Genomic DNA, 22,730 nt, shown 5'->3' with positions numbered 1-22,730 from the left:
GCAGGAATGTCTCAGCAGAAGGGGCCTCTCCCCGCCGGAGCAGGGATGCTCTGCAGGGGATGTGTGGAGGTCTAGGGAGAAACAGGTGGAGAACGGGGAGGAGGCAGAGGACAGCTGTTCCCATACAGGCACTAACAATGTTAAAACCTGACATAGCAGTTTAAAAAGGCAAGAAAGTGGCAGTTTTTCGCACACAGGGTAGCTGAGCTGTGAAATTCCTTCTTGCAGATGTGGCTGTTAGAGGTTTGCATTGCTTTTTAAAGTGCCTAGAGAAATTTCTGGAAGTAAAATCATTGATGGTTAATAAGTATGAAGGTATCACCCTTCTCTTTGAAACTGCATTACCCGTAAAGGATTGGGGTCTGGAAAAAGAGTCTGATTATGGCATGCTTGCCCTGTATTTGTACTCAGCTCTCAACATCTGTTCTTGGACACTGGTTAAGCTAGGTGGGTCTTTGATCCAGACACATGGCTTTTTTCCTTAGAAAGGGCTCCAGTACATTAAAAAAAAAAAAAAAAAAAAAAAAAAAAGTCTTTATCATCTCTCCTTACATACCTTTCAATTTTCAAATTTCATTGCAGAAAGATGAGCCCACATCTGCTTTCCCAGGGCTGCTCCTAAAACATCTCTGACACAGCACTAGGCTGTTCACGTTGGCTTTTCCTGCAACGCCCACCGCCCCCCGAGCCAGAGCTCTCTGAGCATGAACTCAAGCCATACCCGTGTCTTTTTATTCCAGCAGCAACAAGACCTTGCTGTATTGCTGGCCAAAGCAGCACTGGTGAGCAAAGCCAGCCAGCAGCTCACCCTGGGGACCAGGAGCTCCAACTCCCTTTATGTCCTGAAAAGCCTTTGTTATATGGTTGCTATTTAGTGACACTGCTCATCCACATGCGATGCTAAAAATTGTTCTGGATCCAGTCATGCTTTGGAAAGCTGAAAGTCTAACTAGGACAGCTAAGCTCCAACCTGCTTTTGTTCACTCCTCCTGTCTATCATTAGTTTAATATCATCTTGCCAAGCTGAACTTGATGTACAAGCTCTGTACAGTCGCCTGCACGATTCCTTTCCCCTTTTTGTGGATGCATCCTCACACCTGCAGCCAGCAAGGTCTGAGCAAACAGCCTGTGATCCAGACCAGCAGCAGGGTTCCACTTCTGTGCAGGTTAAAAAATGCATTGCAACACAGCATCCCTCCTGTCAAGATCTGGCAGCATCCTTTCACAGCAGGGAACATCCTCCTCATTTCCCGAGGGAGGGTAATGAGATCCCAGCACCATCCAGCAGAGCTCATGCAGGAAAACGACCCCAGTGTGTGGTCCTGGTGACCATCACCGCTGCTGCTAGCAGCCAGCAAGCAGCTTGGCTCCCATTCGTGGTGCATTGGCTCTCTGCTAACAGGCCTGAAAGCGTGTGGCTAGCCACATTCCCCGCCTGGCACCCACATGGTGTGCTGGAGAAAAGCAGCCCAACACCTCACAGCCGTCTCTTTGCTGTACATCCATGGGCCACAGCAGTGCTGGCCACGACATTTTCATTTTGTGGCTGAAGCTGCCTGGACGTTCCCATGCAGCAGGCAGTCACCAGAAGGGCCATGGTGCTGGTTGGATTTCGGGGTGGGAGTCTGGGGAGTATCTTGTGTTGGTATCTCGTCTGGTTGGACATAGGATAATTTCTGGTTAGAAGCAGGACAGCAGAGCCTGCCATGTAGGGGAGGGGACTTTCTAGTTAAGGAAGAACGAGGGGCAGGTCCTGTTTATCTAATGTCCTTTTATGACAAGGTTAGCCACCTAGTTGACCCACAGAAGCCAGTTTTGGGTTTCAGCAAAGCTTTTGATACCGCTTCTCATGGTACCCTTCTGGACAAAATGTCCAGCATACAGCTAGCCAAGTGCACAATACGATGGGTGAACAACTGGTTGGTGGGGCAGGCTCAAAGGGTTCTAGTAAATAGGGTTTCATCAGTAACTAGTCACTAGTGGGGATCCCCAGAGCTCCATTTTAGGGCCACTTAGGCCCTAAATCAATTTTAGAGATTAATTCTCTTTAATGTTTCTATAAATGACTTGGCTGTAGGACTAGAATGTGTTTTGAGTAACTTTGCAGATGATTCTAGATTGGGAGGAGCTGTTGACTCCCTTGAGGGTTAGAGAGGCCTTGAAGAGAGATGTTGGCAAGTTAGGCAGCTGGGCCATCACCAACAATACGACGTTTAACAAGGGCAAATGCCAGATTCGGCACCTGGGAGGGGGCAGCCCTGGCTGTATGTACAGATTATGGGGCGAGAGGCTGGAGAGCAGCCCCGTGGAAAGGGATCTGGGGGTTCTGGTTGCCAGCAAGTGGAACATGAGCCAGCAGCAGGCCTGGCAGCCGCGAGGCCAAACATGTCCCCGGGTGCCTCAGGCCCGGCATGGCCAGCCAAGGGAAGGGACTGTCCCGCTCTGCTCTGCCTCCTGCGGCCTCGCTGCGAACACAGTGTGGTTTGGGGTGAAACAATAAAGGACATGAAACTATTTGAGTGTCCAAAGGAGGACTACAAAGACAGGGAAGTGTGTAGAGGGCAAGGTGTATGAGGAGTGGCTGAGGTGCCTTGGTGTGTTCCGCCCCAAGCAGAGCAGGCTGAGGGGAGGCCTCATGGCGGCCTGCAGCTCCCTCACGAGGGGAGCGGAGGGGCAGGCGCTGAGCTCTGCTCTCTGGGGACAGCGACAGGACCCAAGGGGACGGCATGGAGCTGGGATGGGGAGGGTCAGGCTGAGGGTTAGGGAAAGGTTCTGCACCCAGAGGGTGCTCGGGCACTGGGACAGGCTCCCCAGGGCAGCAATCACAGCACCGAGCTGCCGGAGTTCAGAAAGCTTTTGGACAGCGCTCTCAGGCATATGGTCTGATTTTGGGGCGGTCCTGTGTGGAGCCAGGAGTTGGACACGGTCCTCGTGGGTCCCTTCCAACTCAGGATATTCGGTGCTTCTGTGACAGCGCGCTCTGCGCATGTGTGCGAGCGCTGTGCTTCCTGCGCCTAGGTGCTATTGATTTCTGAAGGGACACAATACAACTGCCTGGCGACATTTCAAGCATTTCATAACTGATGATTATTTAAGACGTGTTACATCACCGCTGTGTGTGCTGGAGGAGCGCTGGGCTCTGAGGGTGGACTGTGGGGTTTTCTTCCCCTTGCCCTAAAATAATATAGCCAATACGGCTGGGCACGGTGTCTGCAGGAAAAATACTGTGGTGCCACAACCTCAGGGTGTTTGCCCAGAGCCAGCTGGTCTGGGCAGCCGTGCTGTCGTATCACACCTTCTGGAAGCAGCACCCACACATTTTTTCTCTCCTGGTGGAAGATACTATGAGTTTACTATACTGACACTCTCCAAGCCCAGTGATTTTCCTCTGTCTCCTTGCTCTGCAGCTACTAAATATTAAATGGTTTAATGCTAAATATACATCGAGCTATTGGTTCATTGTCAAATGAAAGGAAGAAGTTAGGGTACAAGGTAATGTCAGAAGCAGACAGCAGACATTTGAAATGCCCTTTTCCATCCATGAGCTGTGAAGGAGCTCAGTGCAACCAGCCTGGGTGGAGACGTCTCCACAATAACATCTGGAGTGAGATGAATTGAATTCTGCTCATGACAACCTTGATTAAAAAGTCAGCATTTGCCAGCAGCTACCATGCCATCATGTTGGAGCTAACCCTCAAGCGCCTCTGTACAAGGAGCAGAAAATAACCCAGCAGTGACTCAGCTGCTTCTGCTGACAAATGGTGCTCTGATTTCCCAATCGAATGCAACCCAAGCCAGCGCAGCAACGCTGGAGTATCCCACACGTGGCCTTTCATTCAGGGAGGAGACATGGACAGAGGCCAGGACCAGGACCACAAAGGAATATCTGAGAAGATTCCACCGCCTGCAGGCTTGTTTTCTTGCCTTCCTACCCCTCTGTCCCCAGATCTGCCCCAGACCAGCACACAAGCTGGGGCTGCCCTTTCACCACGGCTTGGTGAGCACTGAGGACATGGGCTTGGAGCTGCGTTAGCACCTCGGGCACACGTAGTGCCTGGGGCACAGCAATTTGGATGCTGCTGGCAAAAAGACTGCCAAGATGCTGCCTTCGAGGCAACCAAAGAGAATGAACTATTTTACTGCCATTAACCTCAACCCATGTGAATGTTCACATCTGTGTAAGCCATGCCACAGGTATCCAGCTCTGACCACAGCCGGGGACCTCAGCTACGCTTCTTCATTGCAAATAGCAGCCTGCAGAGCCTTTGGCACAGACGCAGACCCAGGAGGAGTTTCCATGGTGGCAGGGTGCCTGGGGAAGGGTCCCCGTCCACGCCGTGCACGTAGGCCGTCACCACTCTGTTCCCAGAGGTAACTCCCACAACAGCCCTTCCTACACGCAGCGTCTCTGGCATCAGCAGTGCTGCTACCACATGCCGTTAGAAACTATATTTACTCCCGATTTTCAACATTACCCTGGGAGGAGACTCAGTATCAGCTAGTCCTTACAGAGCGTCTGCCTTTCGTAGCCTCACACCGATCTGCTCCTCTCCCTGTCTTTGGGAAATGCCACTCCTTGTGCATTTTGCTTTTGGCAGCGTAATGTAGTTGGGCTTCACGTCCCTGAGCCTGATAAACCGAGTGACTCAGAAACCTGCAATCTGCTTCAAAACAAAGCATTTAAGATAAAAGATATAAGCAGTAATGGAGCTGCTCAGCTCGGGAGCGTAAATGCTAGAGGGTTACTTATGTACTCAAAAACCTCCTAACCTTTCTGCAGCTTTTTTTTAACCCCTGCAAGCCCTGGGCAACGCAGGCAGCAAGTAAGAGCCGATGTGTCATTTCAGATACGCTTCCACTCCAGTTTGCAAACCCCCCGAGCCTGGGAGCAGAAGATGCTCTGGTGCCAGCACAAAGCAACAACGGGGATGACGTAGAGCGGGGAGAGCTGAGCGCTCGCTCCCCAGCCTCCAAAGTGCTCTTATTTCTGCTAGTTAAACAGATGCCGGCTTCTGAGGGGATTATGTGTCATCGAGCCAGTTGGCTGCGACAACTGATTGTCTCTAGCAACAGTTTGGCCTTCAGATTTGCAGTTCAAAGGGTGTACCGGGAGTGCTGCCATCCAACGCCATGTGCAGCAATTTGTCCCCACCTGGACGTCCCTCTTCCCGAGCAGGTGGCTCCTCGAACACGCTGCACCCTCAGCTCGCACCACCAGGTCCTGCCAAGCCACACGGGTGCTCCTTTGAAGCCTCGGAGATGCCTCCAGCAGGAACAGGAGATACCCCCAGGCAACAAGGAGCTAAAATCAGCTCGGCAGCTGAACAGCAGCCTGCCTGAGCCTCCCGTTCCTGCAGCTGGGTGTTAGCACGGCGGCTGTGCAGTGGCACGCTCCTCCGGCAGGGCTTTTGGCAGAGCTGGGAAACACGGGGCTCACACCAGTGGAGCCCAGCTCAGCTGTGGTCAAGTCTGGGGGAAAAAATCTGCTGCAGACGGGGGAGATTCCTGGTGGGAGCAGCCAGGAGAGCGAACAGTTTTGGAATGCAGCCTTGAAAACAGCACTGAAGATGTTATATAGGCTCCGATAAGCTGATGGCTGACCCTCACAGGACTACCAGGACAGACGAAAAGCAGACCCAGGAAACTGAAATAATTTCAGGCATTGAAAAACACAGAAAGAATTGTGGAAAGGAATAGAAATGAGGAAAGAGATAGAGAGAAGAGGCATTAATAGAAAAGGCAAAGGATGTGTGGGGAAGCTCAGATCGGAGCTGGGGTCTGTGAGTGACCCCGAGCCACCAGACTTATGGCACTCAGCTCCCCAAAGGCAGGGGAGGCTGCGTGCTGGGGATGTTGAGTTGTCCTCCATCACAGCACCAGTTCAGCACTGGGAAGCAGCGCCCTGACAGCCCACAGCATCGCTGCTGCTCGCTGGACAGGTGCCAGAGACCCTCCCAGCCCCACTTCCTATGGAGATACCCCAGGCTGGGACCAGGAGCTGGACACTGTCCGGGAGGAGAGGGTGGATGGGGTGGATCCTGCTCAGCTCTCCTCCCTCTACTGCAATCGTCCTGCCCCCTCTAGAGGCTGCCTCTGCTCCCACCAGCCCCTGAGGGATGGAGGCACCGGGAGCTGCATCACTGCTGTGGACAGGGATGGGCGAGGGAAGCCACAGAGCCAAATTTTTTGCAGGTTCACATAAAATCTGGAGCTCATTTGCTGCTGGGCACCAAGGGACATGCCACATGGCAGAGCTATGAGCTGCATGTACGTGATCACTGCTGGTGGGGACAGGGACAGCCACCTGATAATGTCCCAGCACAGGGACTGCTGCAATGCTGAGTCCTTTGGCCAGTTCACAGCGGAGTTCTTCATCTGCTGCACTCCCAGCATGAAAGGAGGATCTTCAAGGCAAGAGTAATTAATAGGGAACAGGTTAAAATGAAAAGTCTTGCGCTTTCCCATCCACTTTCTACCCTCTCCACGAAGCATTTAAGGGCTTGTTCCTGAGCACTGGGGAAAGCTTGGGTCTCTCAATAACAGCCCCGCAGAGCTGTCTCCAGCTGTGGGGATGCAGAAATGCGGCTGTCTTAAATAACAGAAGTTGACAACAGGTTGTGAAGAGAGGAGTGATCGTGGCTTCAGCCATCACAGCAAAGGGCCTTATTTCAAGCACAAGCTAATGAAGCCCCATTCGTCTCCCCAGGGCCCATCATAAGGCTATTAAGGGAGCAGCTGTCACAAAGCCACAGTATCTTTAAATGCTTGAAAAAAGGGCAGAGTAAAAACAACCGTGCTTAGCTTATGTACTTTTCTTGGGGTGACACGATTCTTGCAACTCTTTAGCAAAAATAAAGGGTGATAAAAATGGTGGGTAGCCAAAATATAGGATGTGAGTAGGATAAGGCTTGGTTTTCACCTTAGCCTAGAGTTTGTCTGGTTTTCCCAGCTAGCAGGGTGGGCATGAAAGCCTGTGAAAATGAGTGCAGAGAGTTCGTGGCTCCAGTGCACCAGACGATGTACTCAGCGCCCTCCTCCAGCACACAAAGCCTTCTCCTGTCCCCTGGTGCAGCAGGGGAATTGTCTCGAGCAGCAGGACAGGGTGTTGCAGGCAGGGCTGGGGAGCAGCATGGAGGGCAGGGGACAGCAGTACAGGGACATGGCACAGCCCTGCCAGCTGCCCGCTGGGCTTTCCTCTACTCCCTGGTAAACTCACACTCACCGGCAAGAACGATGTCTTCCTGATGTCAGAGGAGCTGCACAGCTCTTCTTACTGCTGGGCAACACCCAGGCTGCCCAAAACACAAATGGCAAAACCAGTGCTCATGCGCAGACCGGCTTTGTTACAGTCCCAGTACGTCGAGAGCATCTCACGCGTGTGACATTGATGCTCCTGGAGCTAGAGGCAGGTGTTTGGGCTCTGCAATGCACGTCAGTGCCCTTCGAGAGGAACGGGAGTGTCCGTGTCCAGCTTGACAGTGGTGGGAAAGACTTTGCAGTGTGATGCAACCAGGTGTTCATAATTCATATTGAATTTTAGTCCAAAACAAATTCCTCTTTTCTTTATAAATTCTATTTCATTGGCCTAGGTTGTTTTAAAAATTATCTTGAATGCGAATGACAAAATGGATTGTGGTCATATTTACACAGCTCCTGGGTTCCTCTACAAACACACCCAAAGATAGGACTTCATACCCAAGGTTTCAGTATATAAAAGTTATGCCTGCATTCACAGATTTCAAGCCAGGACCAGAATAAGGGTAAATATTTTTAAACTATCCGAGTGTGTTAGAAAGCTAAATCTCCCTTCCACCCCCCCAAAAAAAACCCTGATGTAAACTCCCAGATTACCACCATCTGAGCTGGCCCCTGGATGTGGTCCAAGTGGTGTATCTCCTGCAGTCACAGCCCCGTGTTCGATTTCAGGCTGAGGCAGTGACTCACTCGGGCAGCTTCATCTCACTTAATTCGAGCTGACTGAAAGCACAGCATCTCGTCCCAGCAAGCTGCCTGGGCTCCTTTCCTTTCCCAGCGGAGAGCGGCATCTCCCAAAGGTGGCTCGACCTGCCTGTTCCAGCAGAGAGACCTCTCTGCTCCAGCCTCTTATCTGGAGAGCCTGTGACGTTGTGAATAAGTCCTTACAGAAAAGCCTGCGCTGGGGACAGCACCCAGCACAATGGCCTGACTGGGACTTTCGTCCCTCAGGGAATAAAAATAGCAGGTAATATTAAAACTATGTATTTTCACAGATTGCCATCAGGGCTCACAACACACAAACACTTAATTTCCTGCTTTCAGTTCACTATCAGATTTTATGCTTAGGATAGTGGGGTTTGTAACGTTTCTTTCTCCCCAGCATAGGAGAAGGGTTTTCTTCTTCAGCCACGATACGTTCAGCCATGAAAAATGAGATTGAAAATGATTAATAGGAAGCTGAAGGATTCATCTGAGATTGACAAAGATTAATGTGAGTCTTATCTGCTTTTGTTTTCTTTTCTCCTTCTCTCTTTCTTTTAGCTACCTAGACAGCTTAGATCGAATCGGAGCTGCAGACTACCAGCCCACGGAGCAGGATATCCTTCGAACCAGGGTCAAAACAACTGGCATCGTAGAAACCCACTTCACATTCAAAAACCTCCACTTCAGGTTAGTCTGAAACTGCACACAGCAGGAAATTTTCAGTGTTCATTTGTCACAGTGTTCCCCTGTGGTTCCCCAAAGAGAAGGTATTAACCTGCCAGTTAATGCACTGATGGCTCCCACTGCAGAGGATGCAGTATTTCTGGGGTACAGCAACATGAAAAGTTTGTAAATCCTGTCTTGAAAATCACTGCCTTTAAGATATGAGCTCATGGTACCTTCTTCTAACCCAACCGCCACCTCTTTGTTTAGAAACGCAATATGAGTTGGCCCCAGGTCTGATAAAGCCTTGTAAATATACACATATTTTCTCCAAAATGAGTTAAATCACGTCTGGCTGACACTATTTATCGATGGTTGTGATGTCAGCCAGCAAAGAGACCGAGACAGTGGTTAACAACCTGGTGCTTTGTGTTCGGAGCCTCCCAGGGACATTATGGCCAGAAAACGCCCACGCTGTTAAAGTTTCCTCTTATCTAACAAAGAGCAAGCGCTGACGGTCCCCCCCTGTGCCACAGGCTCTTTGATGTCGGAGGCCAGAGGTCAGAACGCAAGAAGTGGATCCACTGCTTTGAGGATGTCACAGCGATCATTTTCTGCGTCGCGCTGAGCGGCTACGACCAGGTGCTCCATGAAGACGAAACCACGGTGAGTGCCAGCCGGGTCTTGGAGGCCCCGACGCTTCTTTACGGGACACTGCGTGGCCAGCAACTGCTCGGAGATGGCCTTATGCTGGCTGTGGCGCTACAGCAATGTGCTTTTGTCGGTCGTTCCCCCTTTCACTGACATCCTGGGGAGACTTGTCCTCCTCCACACTCCTCAGAACCAAGTCCTGCACTCCCAGGTAATGGTTCCTTGTGCTGGTGTTGTATTTCTCTTTTCCAGCTGACCTGTGTATTTTCAAAGCATGTTAACAGGACTCAATATCCAGAAGCAGAGGGGATGCAGATAGGTGGGCTTTTAAAACAAATTGAAGGAATTGGTCACACCGTGGTGATGAGAGGTGTGGGAAGGCCATGCCCTCCTGAGGCAGGCTCAGGCCAGGAGTTTAACCTATTTCTTCAGGCTACAGAAATTCATTTTTTTATGAGTGAAACTGGAACTGTTTGATTCCTTAGGTAATTTGCTCTAGGAGTGCTTTTATAACTTCCCACTGTGACATTAGGCTCAAAATACCATCTGGAAACAAAGTTAGCAAGGACCTGCGTGCTCCCTGGTATTAGAAGGAGTGCAATTAATACAAATGATTTAAATACACAGAAAGGATGCAGGAAGACTCATTATTGAATTCTAGCCATTCATTCAGCATGATGGAAACAAAAGCTTTAAGGACCAACAAGTGAGGCAAGCACACGGTTGCATTTGTCTAACAAAAAGGAGTCAAAGGCTGTACCCTGGCTAAGGAAATTATTTCGTCTGTGCCCAGCCTACAGCATCATGAAGGGCTTGCTCCAGCCAGCCCCATCTGTCTGAAGGCGTTTATTCTTCTGCTTGTAAGGATGTTAGTCCTGCAGGAGGCTGTTGATGAGGAAGGAACTGAGGCAGTGGTTGCTATTCGTTATCAGGTGTCTCTTCCCAAAAAGATTGGTGGAGCTGTGGTTTGCAGCCTCTTCCAAGCTAAATATTTGAACTCTGGCAGACTGTTGGATAAAGTCACCTGTTTGTTTAGGTCATACTGATGCTGGAATTCAGGACGGTGTTAACATCCCACCTGTGGCCCTCCAGGTAGCTCGAGACTGACTGAGATACCCAACATGAGATACCCTACATGAGATACCCTACATGAGATACCCTACATGAGATACCCGACATGAGATACCCTACATCCTCAGTTCTCACCTCTCTCTGTCTCCAGCCCCGATATGCTCCAGGATGCTCAGTCCTGTAGGATTCACTGGGGAGGAATCAAAACCTCCCAATGTGATGTGAAAAACCCAGCCGTTAACTCAATGCCGTACAGCTGGTCAGGGCAAGCACACCAAGGACATGAACAATACACAGGGAGAGGACAGACGTGCAGGGCAGTGAGCAAACGTGTGGCGTGAGAAGAGAACAAGGTGTTCTGTAGGTATGACTAGGGGTTTGTCACCCAAACCGTGAAGCCAAGGGCCACTACCAGTTCCCTCCTGGCACAGAAAAGCCCTGAGCAGGGTGCCTCAGCCTCCTCTCTCAAATGCCCTGCTGTAGAAGCCAGGATTTGTGCAGCGCTGACTTTGCTTTTGCATCAGGAGGGCTCTGCCGCAGCGCTGACATTCGCTCGCTGCTTAAAACAATTTTCACAAAGCATTTCTGGGGATGCAGAGCAACAGGAGGGCAGAGGCAGCTGCTGTTCATTTACACATTCAGTGTAAATGGGGAGAGGATTCGGCACCAACTCTGCCACGCTGCAGGACGCCCCCGCCTAACCCAAATAAACAACCCTGAGCGAGGCCGATGCAAATCAGAGGAACGACGGTGTCGCATCTTGTCTGCCCTGCTGGACCCACTGCGCAAAGGGCAGGTGGGAAACTCGGCACCCACAGACCTCGGTCCTCTCTCAGCTTCACCCCCTAGCACCCTCTCTCTCCCCCGATAACGTGGTTGCCGTCCAAAAACCAGCAGTAAAAGCAGCATCTCTTCAGTCAGCTGATCTGCCGTCTGCCTGCATCCGTCACATCTGCTGCCTCTAATGACGTAAATCAGCTTTTATTGCTTCTGACTTAGAAAACACAAAAGAGGAGGCAGCTAAGAGCTGGATGCTGTTCCTCCATCTTCATTTCCCATAGAAATGTGCACTGTGGTGGAGGCACTTCCAGCTTCAGTAAGCCACTGGAGATCGGGGGCTGTCCAGATGTGAAAAGACCTGTAGTGCTCTCGTTGCTGGCACGGAGCTGTGAGAAGGAAGGAGCCCTGCTACATGCTGGGTGCCCAAAAACCACTTGAAAAGCTGGCGCGTGGAGGGAACAGCGTTTCCTGGTGCATTCAGTGTCCAGGTGACAATAATCATGGGATTTCACAATGGCTTTTTTATGCTTCTGTAAGCCAGGCCACACTTTGGGCTGATGAAGCTGCAGTGCAAATGTGTTCAAAGACCTCACCACGGAGCAAGGGCTCACCTTGCTCAGCTCTGGTTAACGTCAGAGCACTGGGATCAGCATAGTGGTAGGGTCAGCTTGTGACATGGAAATAAGCCCACGAACAACGGGTTTGCTCTAAATCCTTTCAAACAGGACTGAGCAAAGAGCTGGTTAAAGGGGGCCAAGTGAAATGCCCACTGACCTGCCCCTTCCCTTAAATGTAAAGCACATTCATAAGCTGGTAAGGGTTTTTTTTGAAGTTTTTTGCACTCTTTGTTCCGAAAGACTCAGCACCCATCCTCCTGCAGCAGCTAACATGAGCTGTTGTGTGCAGAGCCCTCTCTCAGCAAGACCAGATCGTCTTTTAAGGGATGTGTTTTCGCTCCAATTCCCTGCCACAAAGAGCAACACCATGGGAGTCACAGAAGGCAAGTACTTCTCTGCATCCAGATCAGAAGGAAATCTCTCTGCACCCGTGATTTAGATGCCCATTTGCCCCCAGAGACCACATTCTGCACAGGAGCACCCAGCCCTGTTGAGTCCAGCCACGCACACTGCCCCAGACACCACTCACACCACTTCTCCTGCAGCACCACGTCCCACGGCCAGGCTGCTGGGCACTGTGCGTGCCCGGCTCACAAGCAGAGAGGAGCAAACCCGCAGGGAAATTCAGGCAGTGCCACTGCTGCCAGACACAGCCTGAGCTCAGCAGCCAAAACTGCACACCCTGCCCAACCCACTGCAATGGACAAGACGCTGCCTTCAAGGTATTACACCTCCCCTGCAGCTACTGATGCAAGGACTTGCGTGGCTGTCTGCTTGTCTGCTGTGGGGTTTTTGTACACAGTGGCAACATCTCCCTGTAACTGGCTGAGCAGCTCAGTAGATTGTGTTTTTGCCTAATGATGCTATTTTGTCTCATTTTTGGCTTATCTTTATGTTTGATAAGATGAGGCTGGAGAAGGAAAAGACTCAGACTTGTAACTAGGAGGAGGGGAGAGGGACATCAGTCATAATAACCAGCAAAAGAGGAGCAGCTGATTAACAAAGGCAGATGCACGTTGTTCCTTTTAAATGTTTTAAAGCCAGCAGTGGCATGGGACCTGTCATGGGAACCTCTACTGTCCTCTTTGGTTCCTCCTCAGAAATGCAACGGAGCCATGGCAAGAGAAGGAGATGCTGCATATTGCTGCCTCTGAAACTGAGATATTTAGGTCATCCATATCTGGCTAAGATATGAAGGTATTGTTTGTGTTCCCGTTGCTGAACGTGTAATGAGGAGAAGGCACGGTGCTGGTGACCCTTGGTGTGCATTAGTGGCGGGCCTGTTAGTTCGTATTTCATTGCCTGACCTGGTTAGCGTGCTCTCCCTGCTGCCATTGGGCACTGAAAATTGAATTGCAGCACTCGGAGATTTCCTCAGCAGTGACGAAGCAAGTGGCAGCAGCTTGGGCATCTTAGGAAATCAACCAGGAGGGGGATGTGGAGTTTCTGTGCTGAGGATAATGGTCAGTGGCCTCACGGTTTGCATGACAGTTGGCTCTTAGTCGTGGAGGAGAACAAAAAAGATCGCAGCAGCTGTGTTGCAGAAACAACCGGCTCTGCTCCTGAGCTCTGGGGAAAAAAATAAGAGGGGTTGTGAGTGTTTGTGGAGGGCAGGCAGGGAGCCATTCCTGGAGTGAGGTGGTACAGGACAGCTTGTGGAAACGGGGAGCTGCTCTGGTGGGTTCCCAGGAGCCCTCTGCGACACGAGAGCATTCCCCATGGGGCAGTAGGAAAAGGAAAAGGTGGGTTTTAGGACCAGAACCTCTCCTGAGTGAATAAGGAAGAGTGAGCAGAGCCGTGGTGGTGTTTGCCCAGCTAAGCAACAGAGGTAGGGCAAAAATCTCCCTACGCAGAGCAGGCAGCCAGGTCAGCAGCCTCACGGAGCTTCAAAACCCACCTTGGGAATTTGAAAGGAAAGGGGATTTTTGTCCTGACTGTCATTCCCTCCAGGGATGCACTGGTTTGCGTTGCATGTATGTTCCGTCAGGCTGAATGCTAAGAGTCACTGCGTCTTGGGGAAACACTGTCATGTCCTAACAGGTATCAATGCAATAACAATGCAAATAACAGGTATCAATGCAAACTAATTGAGCCATAGAAGAGGAGCAGAAGGATTTTGTAGGGTCCTTACATAGCCTTGCTGCCCTAGGAGAGTAAGCTTCACCTAACCGTGAAGCTCCTGGGAACCATCCCAGGAGAAGGCTTTGGCTTCTCTCTCCTACCCAAACCTGATGCCCCGCTGGCACGGGGCCGGCGAGGTGCGGCACGGTAAGTACGGTGACACCGAGGCCGAAGGCTGCCGCGAACGAGATTATTCGCTTAAACCATGGCCAGCGTTCGTCTGTTTCTCTCTGCTTTTATTTTACATCAGTGAGGATGATAAAAATGTTCTTAAAAATGTTCTCTGAGGGACCCTGCTTGAAAACAGTTGATTGATTATATTTGCTTTCTGTTCCCCTGACCACCCTCCGATTTCTTCTCTCCTCCCGAAGGGCTGTGGGTAGCCAAGGACCTCCTGTACAAAATGTCTGTGGGTTCCTACGCGGTTACAATTTTGAGACCACGAGTAACAGAGGAGCGTTGCTCTGTGGCTCCCACAGCAGCCCGCACACAGTGAGTTAGCAGAAAAACAGCACACAAACGTGGGATGATCCAGATACGCGAACATCTTCCAACCGAGGCCCATAAAAAAATGCATTTCTCCAGCTGTACACGACCGCGGCTTCCCCATGCGCCGCTGCGGGGCGGAGAGGTGCTCGCTCACCGCGAGCTCTGCAAAGCACCCGGCGGCAGCGTCCCCTTTCCCTCCGGGCTGCGTCGGCTGCTTCTTTCCACAGGGCCTCTTGCATCTAACTAAAACGTTCAGCAGCAGCTGACGCGTGTCGGTGAAAAGGAAGGCGTTAATCAATAACGCACCGGGCTCAATTAAGCTGCCGGCGCGCGCAGCCCTGTTCTCTCTAGCATGTCTCCTGCGTTGGCTGTAACATCTTGTGTGTGCACTAGCGGGTTTGGGGAGTGCTGTCCCAAGGAGCTGCCGCGGGGACGAGCCGAGGAGCCGGCCTGTAACCCGATTTGCCTTTGGTAACCCCGTCCTCACGGCGCCTGCTCTCTCTGCTGCCCCGCTCCCGGTGGAGAGACGGCCACGCGACCGGCGTGCGCACTCCGGCAGCGGCCTCTCACGCCAAACAGCACCAAGCCTCAGCACCTTCACAACTTTTCCTCGGCCGCCCGACCTTATCTAGCCAAACAAAGGCCAAAAAATGAGCATTTGAGAGACCAACCAAATTTGGCAGGTATGGAGCTTCTCTTGAACCAAGAAAAAAAAAAAAAAGAAACTTGAGTTGAGAGTTGAAAGCAGCGGGGAACATGACTCTTGGTTGACTTTGCCGTGAGCTCTTTCCACCACCATGAAACCACGTGGCGGACTTTGCAGCTCTCTAACTGGTCTTTTTTCAATCCTTTTTATCTCTCTCTTCTTTCCTGTGTCGGTTTTTGCATGACCCATAACCAAAAAGCTGACCTCTCGCTGTGTGTGCATTTGAATTCACGGCTCTCCTCCTGGCGAGCAGCTAATGTTCTTCCTAGAGGCATGTGCTAACATCAGTGCTAGCTGGCTGACATGTAGTCTGGTCCTTCTGAGATGCCCTTCCTTCCTTTTTTCTTTTTTATACTTTTTCCTCTTCCTTTTTCTCCTTTTTTTTCCTCTCTTTGCCAGACACTTCTTGTTGAGCCACTTTCAAAGAGAACTAAAAATACAAATTTAAAAAAAAAAGAAAAGCACAACAACAGACAACAGCACTAAACAAAATAACAAAACCAGGCAAAGGTCACGGCAAGGTCATTTCCAAACTTATGTCACCTGGGTGTCTGCTTCCAACTCTAGATTAATTCAAGGATCTCCCAGTCCTTGGTTAATGTACCCAACCAATTGTGTGCCACACACTCAAGAAAGTTTAAAAAAAAAAAAAAGTTTTAGAAAATCTGCATGAGCTACACCGACACATGAATCTGATCAAAAAGGGCAAAAATAATTTCCCATCCATGCATGGTGCATGATGATTTATATGAGCTGGGATCCAGTAAATTATATGCTATGCAAAATCAAAACAGCTCTGTATAGTTAAATGCCCTTAAGTTACTAACTGTACGTCCAGTGTCCTAGGGATTGCATCTGTGTATGTATACGTTCAGCTGTATGTATACATAATTTATTATGTATATTGTAGCTGTTCTTTTTTTTTGTTTGTTTTCCTCCTTAATTTAGTTTTTTTAGACTTCCTTACATGTTGAACATCCCCGAGTCGCTGCCTTCGGCCTGATGTGATCTCTCCTTTCTATTGCAGAACCGTATGCACGAATCACTGAAGCTGTTTGACAGCATCTGCAACAACAAGTGGTTCACAGATACATCTATCATCCTCTTTCTAAACAAGAAGGACATATTTGAGGAGAAAATTAAGAAATCTCCACTGACTATCTGCTTTCCTGAGTACACAGGTAATGACAATGCTGGATGTACACGACTGCATAGCAGAGAGCAAGTGGCTGCACACAGCATTCCCCATCCAGGGCGTTACTGGGCTGTGTTGCAGGCAGTGAGGCTAAAGATTTCGGGATGCACAGCTAGGATTCCCATCAGCCTTATTGCACAAGTTTTATCTCAATAAATGCCCCCACCATCTCCTTGGGGCTGTTCAGTGGCCCACGTAAAGCACGAGGATGGCTTAGATCCAGGAGCTGTGCCCTGGTTTCCAGCCCCAGCTCTGATCCCTCTGGCAGGTCTGGCAGAAAGGCCCAGTGAGCTCAGCCATCACAAACAGGGAGATGGTCTCTGGGACAGGGTTTGTGAGGCTGCCCATGGACAGAGTCCAAGTTTTGCTGGTTCAGAACCCATCACTGCCCCCTGTGGGTCCTTGTTGACACAGGATCCGGGTGTGACTCCTGACCACTACCAAAGGGCCACAAGCTCCCAGCCAGCAGGTCCCACAGCTTCCTTTCTTCAGTGCAAGCTGTAGAAGTTTTGTCCCATTAGTTTGGGAGACCCCCAGTTTCACTCTCAGTCTTGCTAACATCAAGCATCTGGACACAAAAACTCTTCCAGTTAAATGCAAGTTCAGACAAGGCGCTTGATTTCCTTGTGCCACACACACCTCGTAACCCATAGCACAGGCACAAAGGAGCCATGGCAAGCCATGCCCTGAGCCTTGCTGGGGAGAAGGAGGCTGTGATGATGCTTGGAGATCAGAGCTGGGGCTCTGCAACAGGGCAGCGTGCAAGAAGCCCTCGCTCCTGCTGGCCGCCTGGCATCTGACCCGCTAATGATGAGCACACATCACCCATGCGAAGTCTGCAGCTGCACCCCGCTGCTTCCCGCTGCATCGCGCCAGCTTCCACAAACCCTCATTACCATTCCGAGAGAGCATAAAAATAAACTTTTATCGTCATGAATTATTTAAGCTCACCGGAGACATCCAGATGAATCAAGCTGACAGACAGAGAACCAGATCTCTTTGTCAGAAAACGTAGCTGAGAGCCGGGAGTACCAAGAGTGTCACATTTCTGGGCAGGCCAGCAAATTATTAACCAGAGCTTCTTATCACTAAGCACTGGATTTTCCCTACGAATAGGCAGGAGCGATCCACCCTTGCTCCTTCGGGCTGAATGGGAGATGAACGTGGAGCTGAATGACTCTGATTGAGTTCAGAAGAACATCTGTAGGCTTCCTCTCTGGGGAAGGTTTGGAATTTTGGCCAGCTAATTGTCCCCTTGGTCCGGACAGAACCAAAATATTCCTGGCACGTTTGTCTTAAAGATCTAATAATGGAAATTTCAGTCTTTACAGTTCACAATAGTGCCAGCCCCAAATTTTTCTTGGTTGCAGAGGAGGTTGTTGCTTGCCCTCTTTTGGATGGCTTGTAGAGCAGCTGCACACCACCTTCTTTATAGCTGCACTTTTTTATACTGGAAGGTTTTTTCTTATACCCTCTTCCTTTTTTTCCCTTTTCCCAGTGAAGTGAACCTGCACCTTTCACTCTTTCTTCTTCACATTTTGCGGACCTGATTTTGTTAATCTTTACTGCAGTCTCCCAGTAACCCTGCACTGAAATAATATTCTTACAAGCTTCGGCTGGTCGAGATACAAGAACAGCAGGGATTGTAGTCTCAGATTTAATTTTTCATCCCTAAATTATTCCAGCTCAAGAGATGAGTTCAGTGTGGGAGGCAGACCCTGGTACACGTGTGGCTACGTTCTCAGCAGAGGAAAACAAACAGCTTGCTTCTAGAGCTCTTCAGTACGAGGCAGTAAACCAAAGCAATCCTTCCCAGTTCTCAGAGTACCCCAAACATGCATTAAATTTCCTTGAGGTGCCATTCTGGATTTTGGGACTCATCACAATGGCAGCCCCAGAGCTCTCCTCTCTTGTACCACTGCAGAGGCTGTGCGGGGGCACGGGGTGGTGGTGGAGAAGGAGGTGACTCCCCAGCAGCATTCCTCTTCAGGAAAATGAGAGCTGAGCTGCAAGCTTATCCCCTCAGCCTTTTAAAACGCCCCACAAGATCCCCTCCTGTTCTTCACCAAGGCACTGAAAGTCCTGGTTCTGCTCCAACAGGGAGGTGAGCCAGCAGTGAGGAATGCCTCACCCAGAGGCGCCCAGCAGTCCTGTCACAAGACGGAGGTCAGCACGTGCTAACATTAAGCCCAGACTTTAGACCCAGGCAGATCCCTTCAGCTCTCTCCCTCGTGCTTTGCTGACCATGGCTCCTCGGCCACGAAGGAATCAGCCAGGGGAGGCTCGGAGGATGAGGCCCTCAGAAGTCTGCTTCGTACATATCAAAGAAAGCCCACCAAGAAACGCCTGCAGTTGGCCTGGTGACCTGGTGAAAAAGCAGCATTAAGGGCACAGTTGCCCTGGAGCTAAAAAGAAATATTTGATGAAAGCCCATAAATCAAACGGGCGGGCTTCTAACATCAAAAGTCGGTTACACAAAATGCTTTTAATAAAATGAAGTTTCTAATGTCCATTAGTTCTGCTGACAGAGAATTATTAGAAGACTGCATTCACAAATTCGCTCGCTGCGTGCTTGAGCACTGACTGTTTCCATCCCCTTAATTCACCCATGCTTTTAACTAATCCACAATACTAAGCAAAGCAGCAGCAGAATCCAGGGCACATTTTAAACCAAGCTGGCCTTAGTGATTCCCTGCTAGCTCAGAAGGGATTTAAACCCTCAGTTTTTTAAGAGCCCAACTTCCCTTTCATAAAATGCCTCCCGTTTGCATACTGTGTGTGGATCTAGTCCCAAATTCTTTACACCGATCCTCGTGCAACAGCCTGCTCCTGGTATTTTGCCCGTCTTACTTCCAGAATGTTCTCTCCAGCCCCTACCAACATTTCCCACCACTAAAGCCCCATCGAGGGTCCCTCCAGCTTGGGTCCCTCCAAGGGCCAGGAGAAGTTAGGTTGACCAGGTCTAAGCACGTGCCCTGGGGAGCTGTGTGTGTGTTAGCCAGTGTCGAGTCTGCCCAAATGAAAAAGGATCTTCTCTGTTGTGTAGCCACTCATTTTGTAGCTTTTCAACACCAAACCTGATGGGTAAGAGCTGGGGTTTGGCACAGACACCTACGTACATCAGAACAAGCCACTCTTCGTGGCATGATTTTAGCCACAGCTTTAGCAGAGGGTGCTGCAATCCTGGTTCATGAAAAAAAAGGATATTTTGAGTTAGCATTTTTGGGTTTTGTGGGAAAAAAAAAAAAGAAAGAAAAATGCCACATTTCTCTGTAACACAGGTTAGTTCTTTTCAAATCCTTTTCTCTTAGCAGTTCAGGGAAAGGAGGACACGGTTACCATTGCTGTCCCCAATTCGTGGATGTTTTAACTCCTCTTTTCCATTAAAAGCTGACATTTTAATCAAAAAAAAAAGTCTAAAAAAGGAAAACAATTGCAACCTTTTCACCAGGTCAAGTACTTACCACATTCCTGGCAGGTTTTTTTAACTCCTTTTTTTGTCACCATCATGAGGAGTTTATTTTGGGTTTCTCGTCACAGGCTGCCCAAGAGCCTGCCCCCTCTCCCTCACCCATTTCCCCTCCGTGCGTGACGAACAGCAGCCCTACACAAAGCCAGGGCTGAGATGGCTCAGGTGGAGCCATCCTCTTCCTCACAGCATCAGGCTGTTAGCAGTGCCCGGCCCTGGGACCAGTTCCCTGCACGTGGTGGCAGCTGGACCCCCAAAACCCCTGCGAGCCCCCCTCATTCCTACACAGCGTGCTGCTCGTGGTGTCAGCAGCTGCTGACCCTCCCCCTGCAGATGTAGGGCTATGGGACTGCTTTAACCTCCTCTTTTTTCCTTTCCTCTTGGCTCTCTCGCAGGCCCCAACTCTTTCACCGAGGCAGTGGCTTACATCCAGGCTCAGTACGAGAGCAAGAACAAGTCCCCCAACAAGGAGATCTACACGCACATCACCTGCGCCACCGACACCAACAACATCCAGTTCGTCTTCGACGCCGTCACGGATGTCATCATCGCCAACAACCTGCGGGGATGCGGACTCTACTAAAGCCCTCTCCTCCCCTCCTCTCCTCGCAGCCGCCAGGAGCGCCCGCAGCCCCGCGGACAGGTCCTCTCTCTTTCTTCTCCTCCTCCTCGGAAGGCGATGAGGAAGGAGTACGTAAACCCCTCCTTCTGCCCCAGGAAACTCTGCAGCAAGTTCTGCCTCCCCCCAGCCCCGTTTGATTTTGTTTTGGTTTATTTTGGGTGAATTCCCCACGCTGCCTCTTTCTACTCTTCCGTTCCAGTTCACAGTGCTGTAGAGGGAGCTAATACATTTCCCACAAAGTGCATTTCAACTGCCAAAAACCAGAAATACTCCATTTACAAAAAAAAGAAAAACTCAAAGCCTTAAAATATTTGTCAGCAACAGCATAGTTTGGAACCAAAACCTCTTTTTTTTTTCCCTTGAAAATAAGGGATATTTGTAATTCTCCTTATTTATCTTTTTTCACAATTATTATTTGTTTGAGAAGTACTAGACACGTGATCATTTTGAAGGTACCCTGTGGCTCCAGTTCCCACCCCAGAGCCAGAGGGGGTGCTGAACGCAGCCCCGGCAGCCTGGCTTTGTACATTCTCCCTTTTTTCAGCCAGCTCTTTGAACAAGTGAAACAGCCATACCGAGTTGTGCTGGTGTCTAAGACGGACGCAGTAACAAAACCTACTAAGCATTGCCTAAAAGCATTCATTACCAGTAACAGTTTTACCTCCAGTTTTCCAAAATTAACGTTAAAATCTGCCTAGTGTTCTCAGTAACCCGGACCTTACTCCCGTCCCACGGAGCTGCTGCACGGAGCGGGCTGGGCTGTAACGAGGATGGTGACCTTGGAGGGCTCTTCCAACCTAGACGATTCCGTGAGGATGCCCGTGGCCAGCAGGTGATGGGGATTTCCCTGTGTGCCATGCAGTTGAGGCAGGATGTGTCCCATTCGGGGCTGCGTGTGCACCACAGTCAGCACCAGGGATGCTCGTGGCAAGGCACAGCCCTCGCCATCCCCGCAAAGCCAGGGTTTGACCTTCACGTACCTAAAATGCAGAGGGGTGATTTTGGAAACCTCACCAGGTTTGGGTGATGGTGGGGTGCGAGGGATCCCTTTGGCTCATGTAAATGCCCCTAGGCCTCCAACCGGAGCCTCCTGGCTGAGCAGAAGTGGGTGGCTCGTGTCACCTCCTCCCTGAGCATCCAGGAGAGGTGGCTCCAGGATTGGTGCCCCCACCGGGTCACCTCTTTACCCATATCCAAAGCATGAGGGATGGTTTATTAACGGGGAGGGAAGGCTCAGGGAGCTGATTTGTGCCAAGTGATGGAGCAGGAAGGACAAGTGCAAGGGAGAGAGGAAAGAAAGGAAGGAAAGGCAGGGGGGAAGGTGTGGAAAGGATGAGAGCAGCACCCAGCATGACAGAAGGTGTGGGCACAGAGGGAAGGATGAGCAAGGCTGGGCTGGGGCACGTGTGGCCTGCCATCGCCACAAGCTCCAGGTGAAGTTGGAGGGGGAGCCTGAGAGGTCAGGTGTGACCTCTGGGAACACAGAGGGACCCTTAATAGTCCACCCCAAAGTGAGACAGCCACCTCCCAGCTCCTTCCCTGCCTCTTGTGGAAGTCCACGAGTGAGAGTCTTTCCAGGACAGCCACGAGTCCAGCTGCCCTCTCCTCAGAGCCCCCACCAGGGCTTGCTTTCAGCTCTCGAGAGGTCTGGGACTCCTCCAGTGCCACATCTGAGCAGGAGAACGGCTGTTTTCTTGCTGTGCCCAGCCAGGAGAGGCGACGTGAGAGCAGGCCAAAGCAGCACAGCCCAAAGGCGAGGGGCCAGGTGAGCGGGGGTGCGGGAGGCAGGGTGAGGAGCAGGTAGGAAGGGACGGAGGGGACAGGAGCTGGGGGTCTGGGGGGCTCAGTTTGGGGCAGAAGTTGCAGAAGGGAAATGAGGCAGGTTGAGGCAGCAGGGAGGAAGGGAAGATGGGGAGAGAAGAGTTCCTGGGAGGCTGGAGGGGTTTCACCATCCAAGGCTGTGCTCTGCCAGGAACGGTGCTGGCGGGGGTCTGACAGAACCCCAGGATGCAGGGCAGGAGGAAAGCAAGGTGGTGCTCACCCACCTCACCCCATCGTGTGGCTCACAGCTGTGTCAGCACCCCCTGAATTAGCATGTAATTATAGAACTGTTTCACATTGCACAGGGAGGGCTCGCTGCTCCTCTGCTGGATGCTCCCAGCCATAACACCAGGTCTCTGCTCCGGCACAAGCCACCTTTCTCTTCACCATCTCAGCCTTAAATTCCTCTGGCAGAGTCAGAGGAATCTCAGCCTTAAAGTCCTCTGGCAGCCCCCAGCCCCTCCACAGTGCCAGCACGTTGCTGCACAGCCATCAGCCAAAAGGAGCCCTGAACACGAGGCACCTGCATGTAGCTTTGTTTTAGCCCAGGAGTTTCAGAGTCAGGG

The 22,730-nt window shown here is 50.8% G+C and overlaps 1 protein-coding gene across 2 annotated transcripts in view; it reads left to right on the top strand.

Annotated features, from left to right (window-relative positions):
• Positions 1–22,730, top strand: part of GNAO1 (G protein subunit alpha o1) — a gene marked incomplete at both ends in the record, with an annotated part of 128,310 nt that overhangs the window by 97,309 nt on the left and 8,271 nt on the right. The window contains 4 exons of one of the 2 annotated variants that reach the window (XM_084294849.1): positions 8,518–8,646; positions 9,159–9,288; positions 16,085–16,238; positions 20,117–20,304. In XM_084294849.1, the coding sequence (XP_084150975.1) occupies positions 8,518–8,646; positions 9,159–9,288; positions 16,085–16,238; positions 20,117–20,304 (601 nt within the window). Of the gene's footprint in view, positions 1–8,517; positions 8,647–9,158; positions 9,289–16,084; positions 16,239–20,116; positions 20,305–22,730 lie in introns of those variants that run through there. The other variant, XM_084294848.1, reaches the window with a different exon arrangement.

The sequence above is a fragment of the Netta rufina genome (assembly GCF_964035555.1).
Source record: "Netta rufina genome assembly, chromosome: 13".
NCBI classification, from domain to species: domain Eukaryota; kingdom Metazoa; phylum Chordata; class Aves; order Anseriformes; family Anatidae; genus Netta; species Netta rufina.
This window is presented reverse-complemented; position numbering and strand designations above follow the sequence as displayed.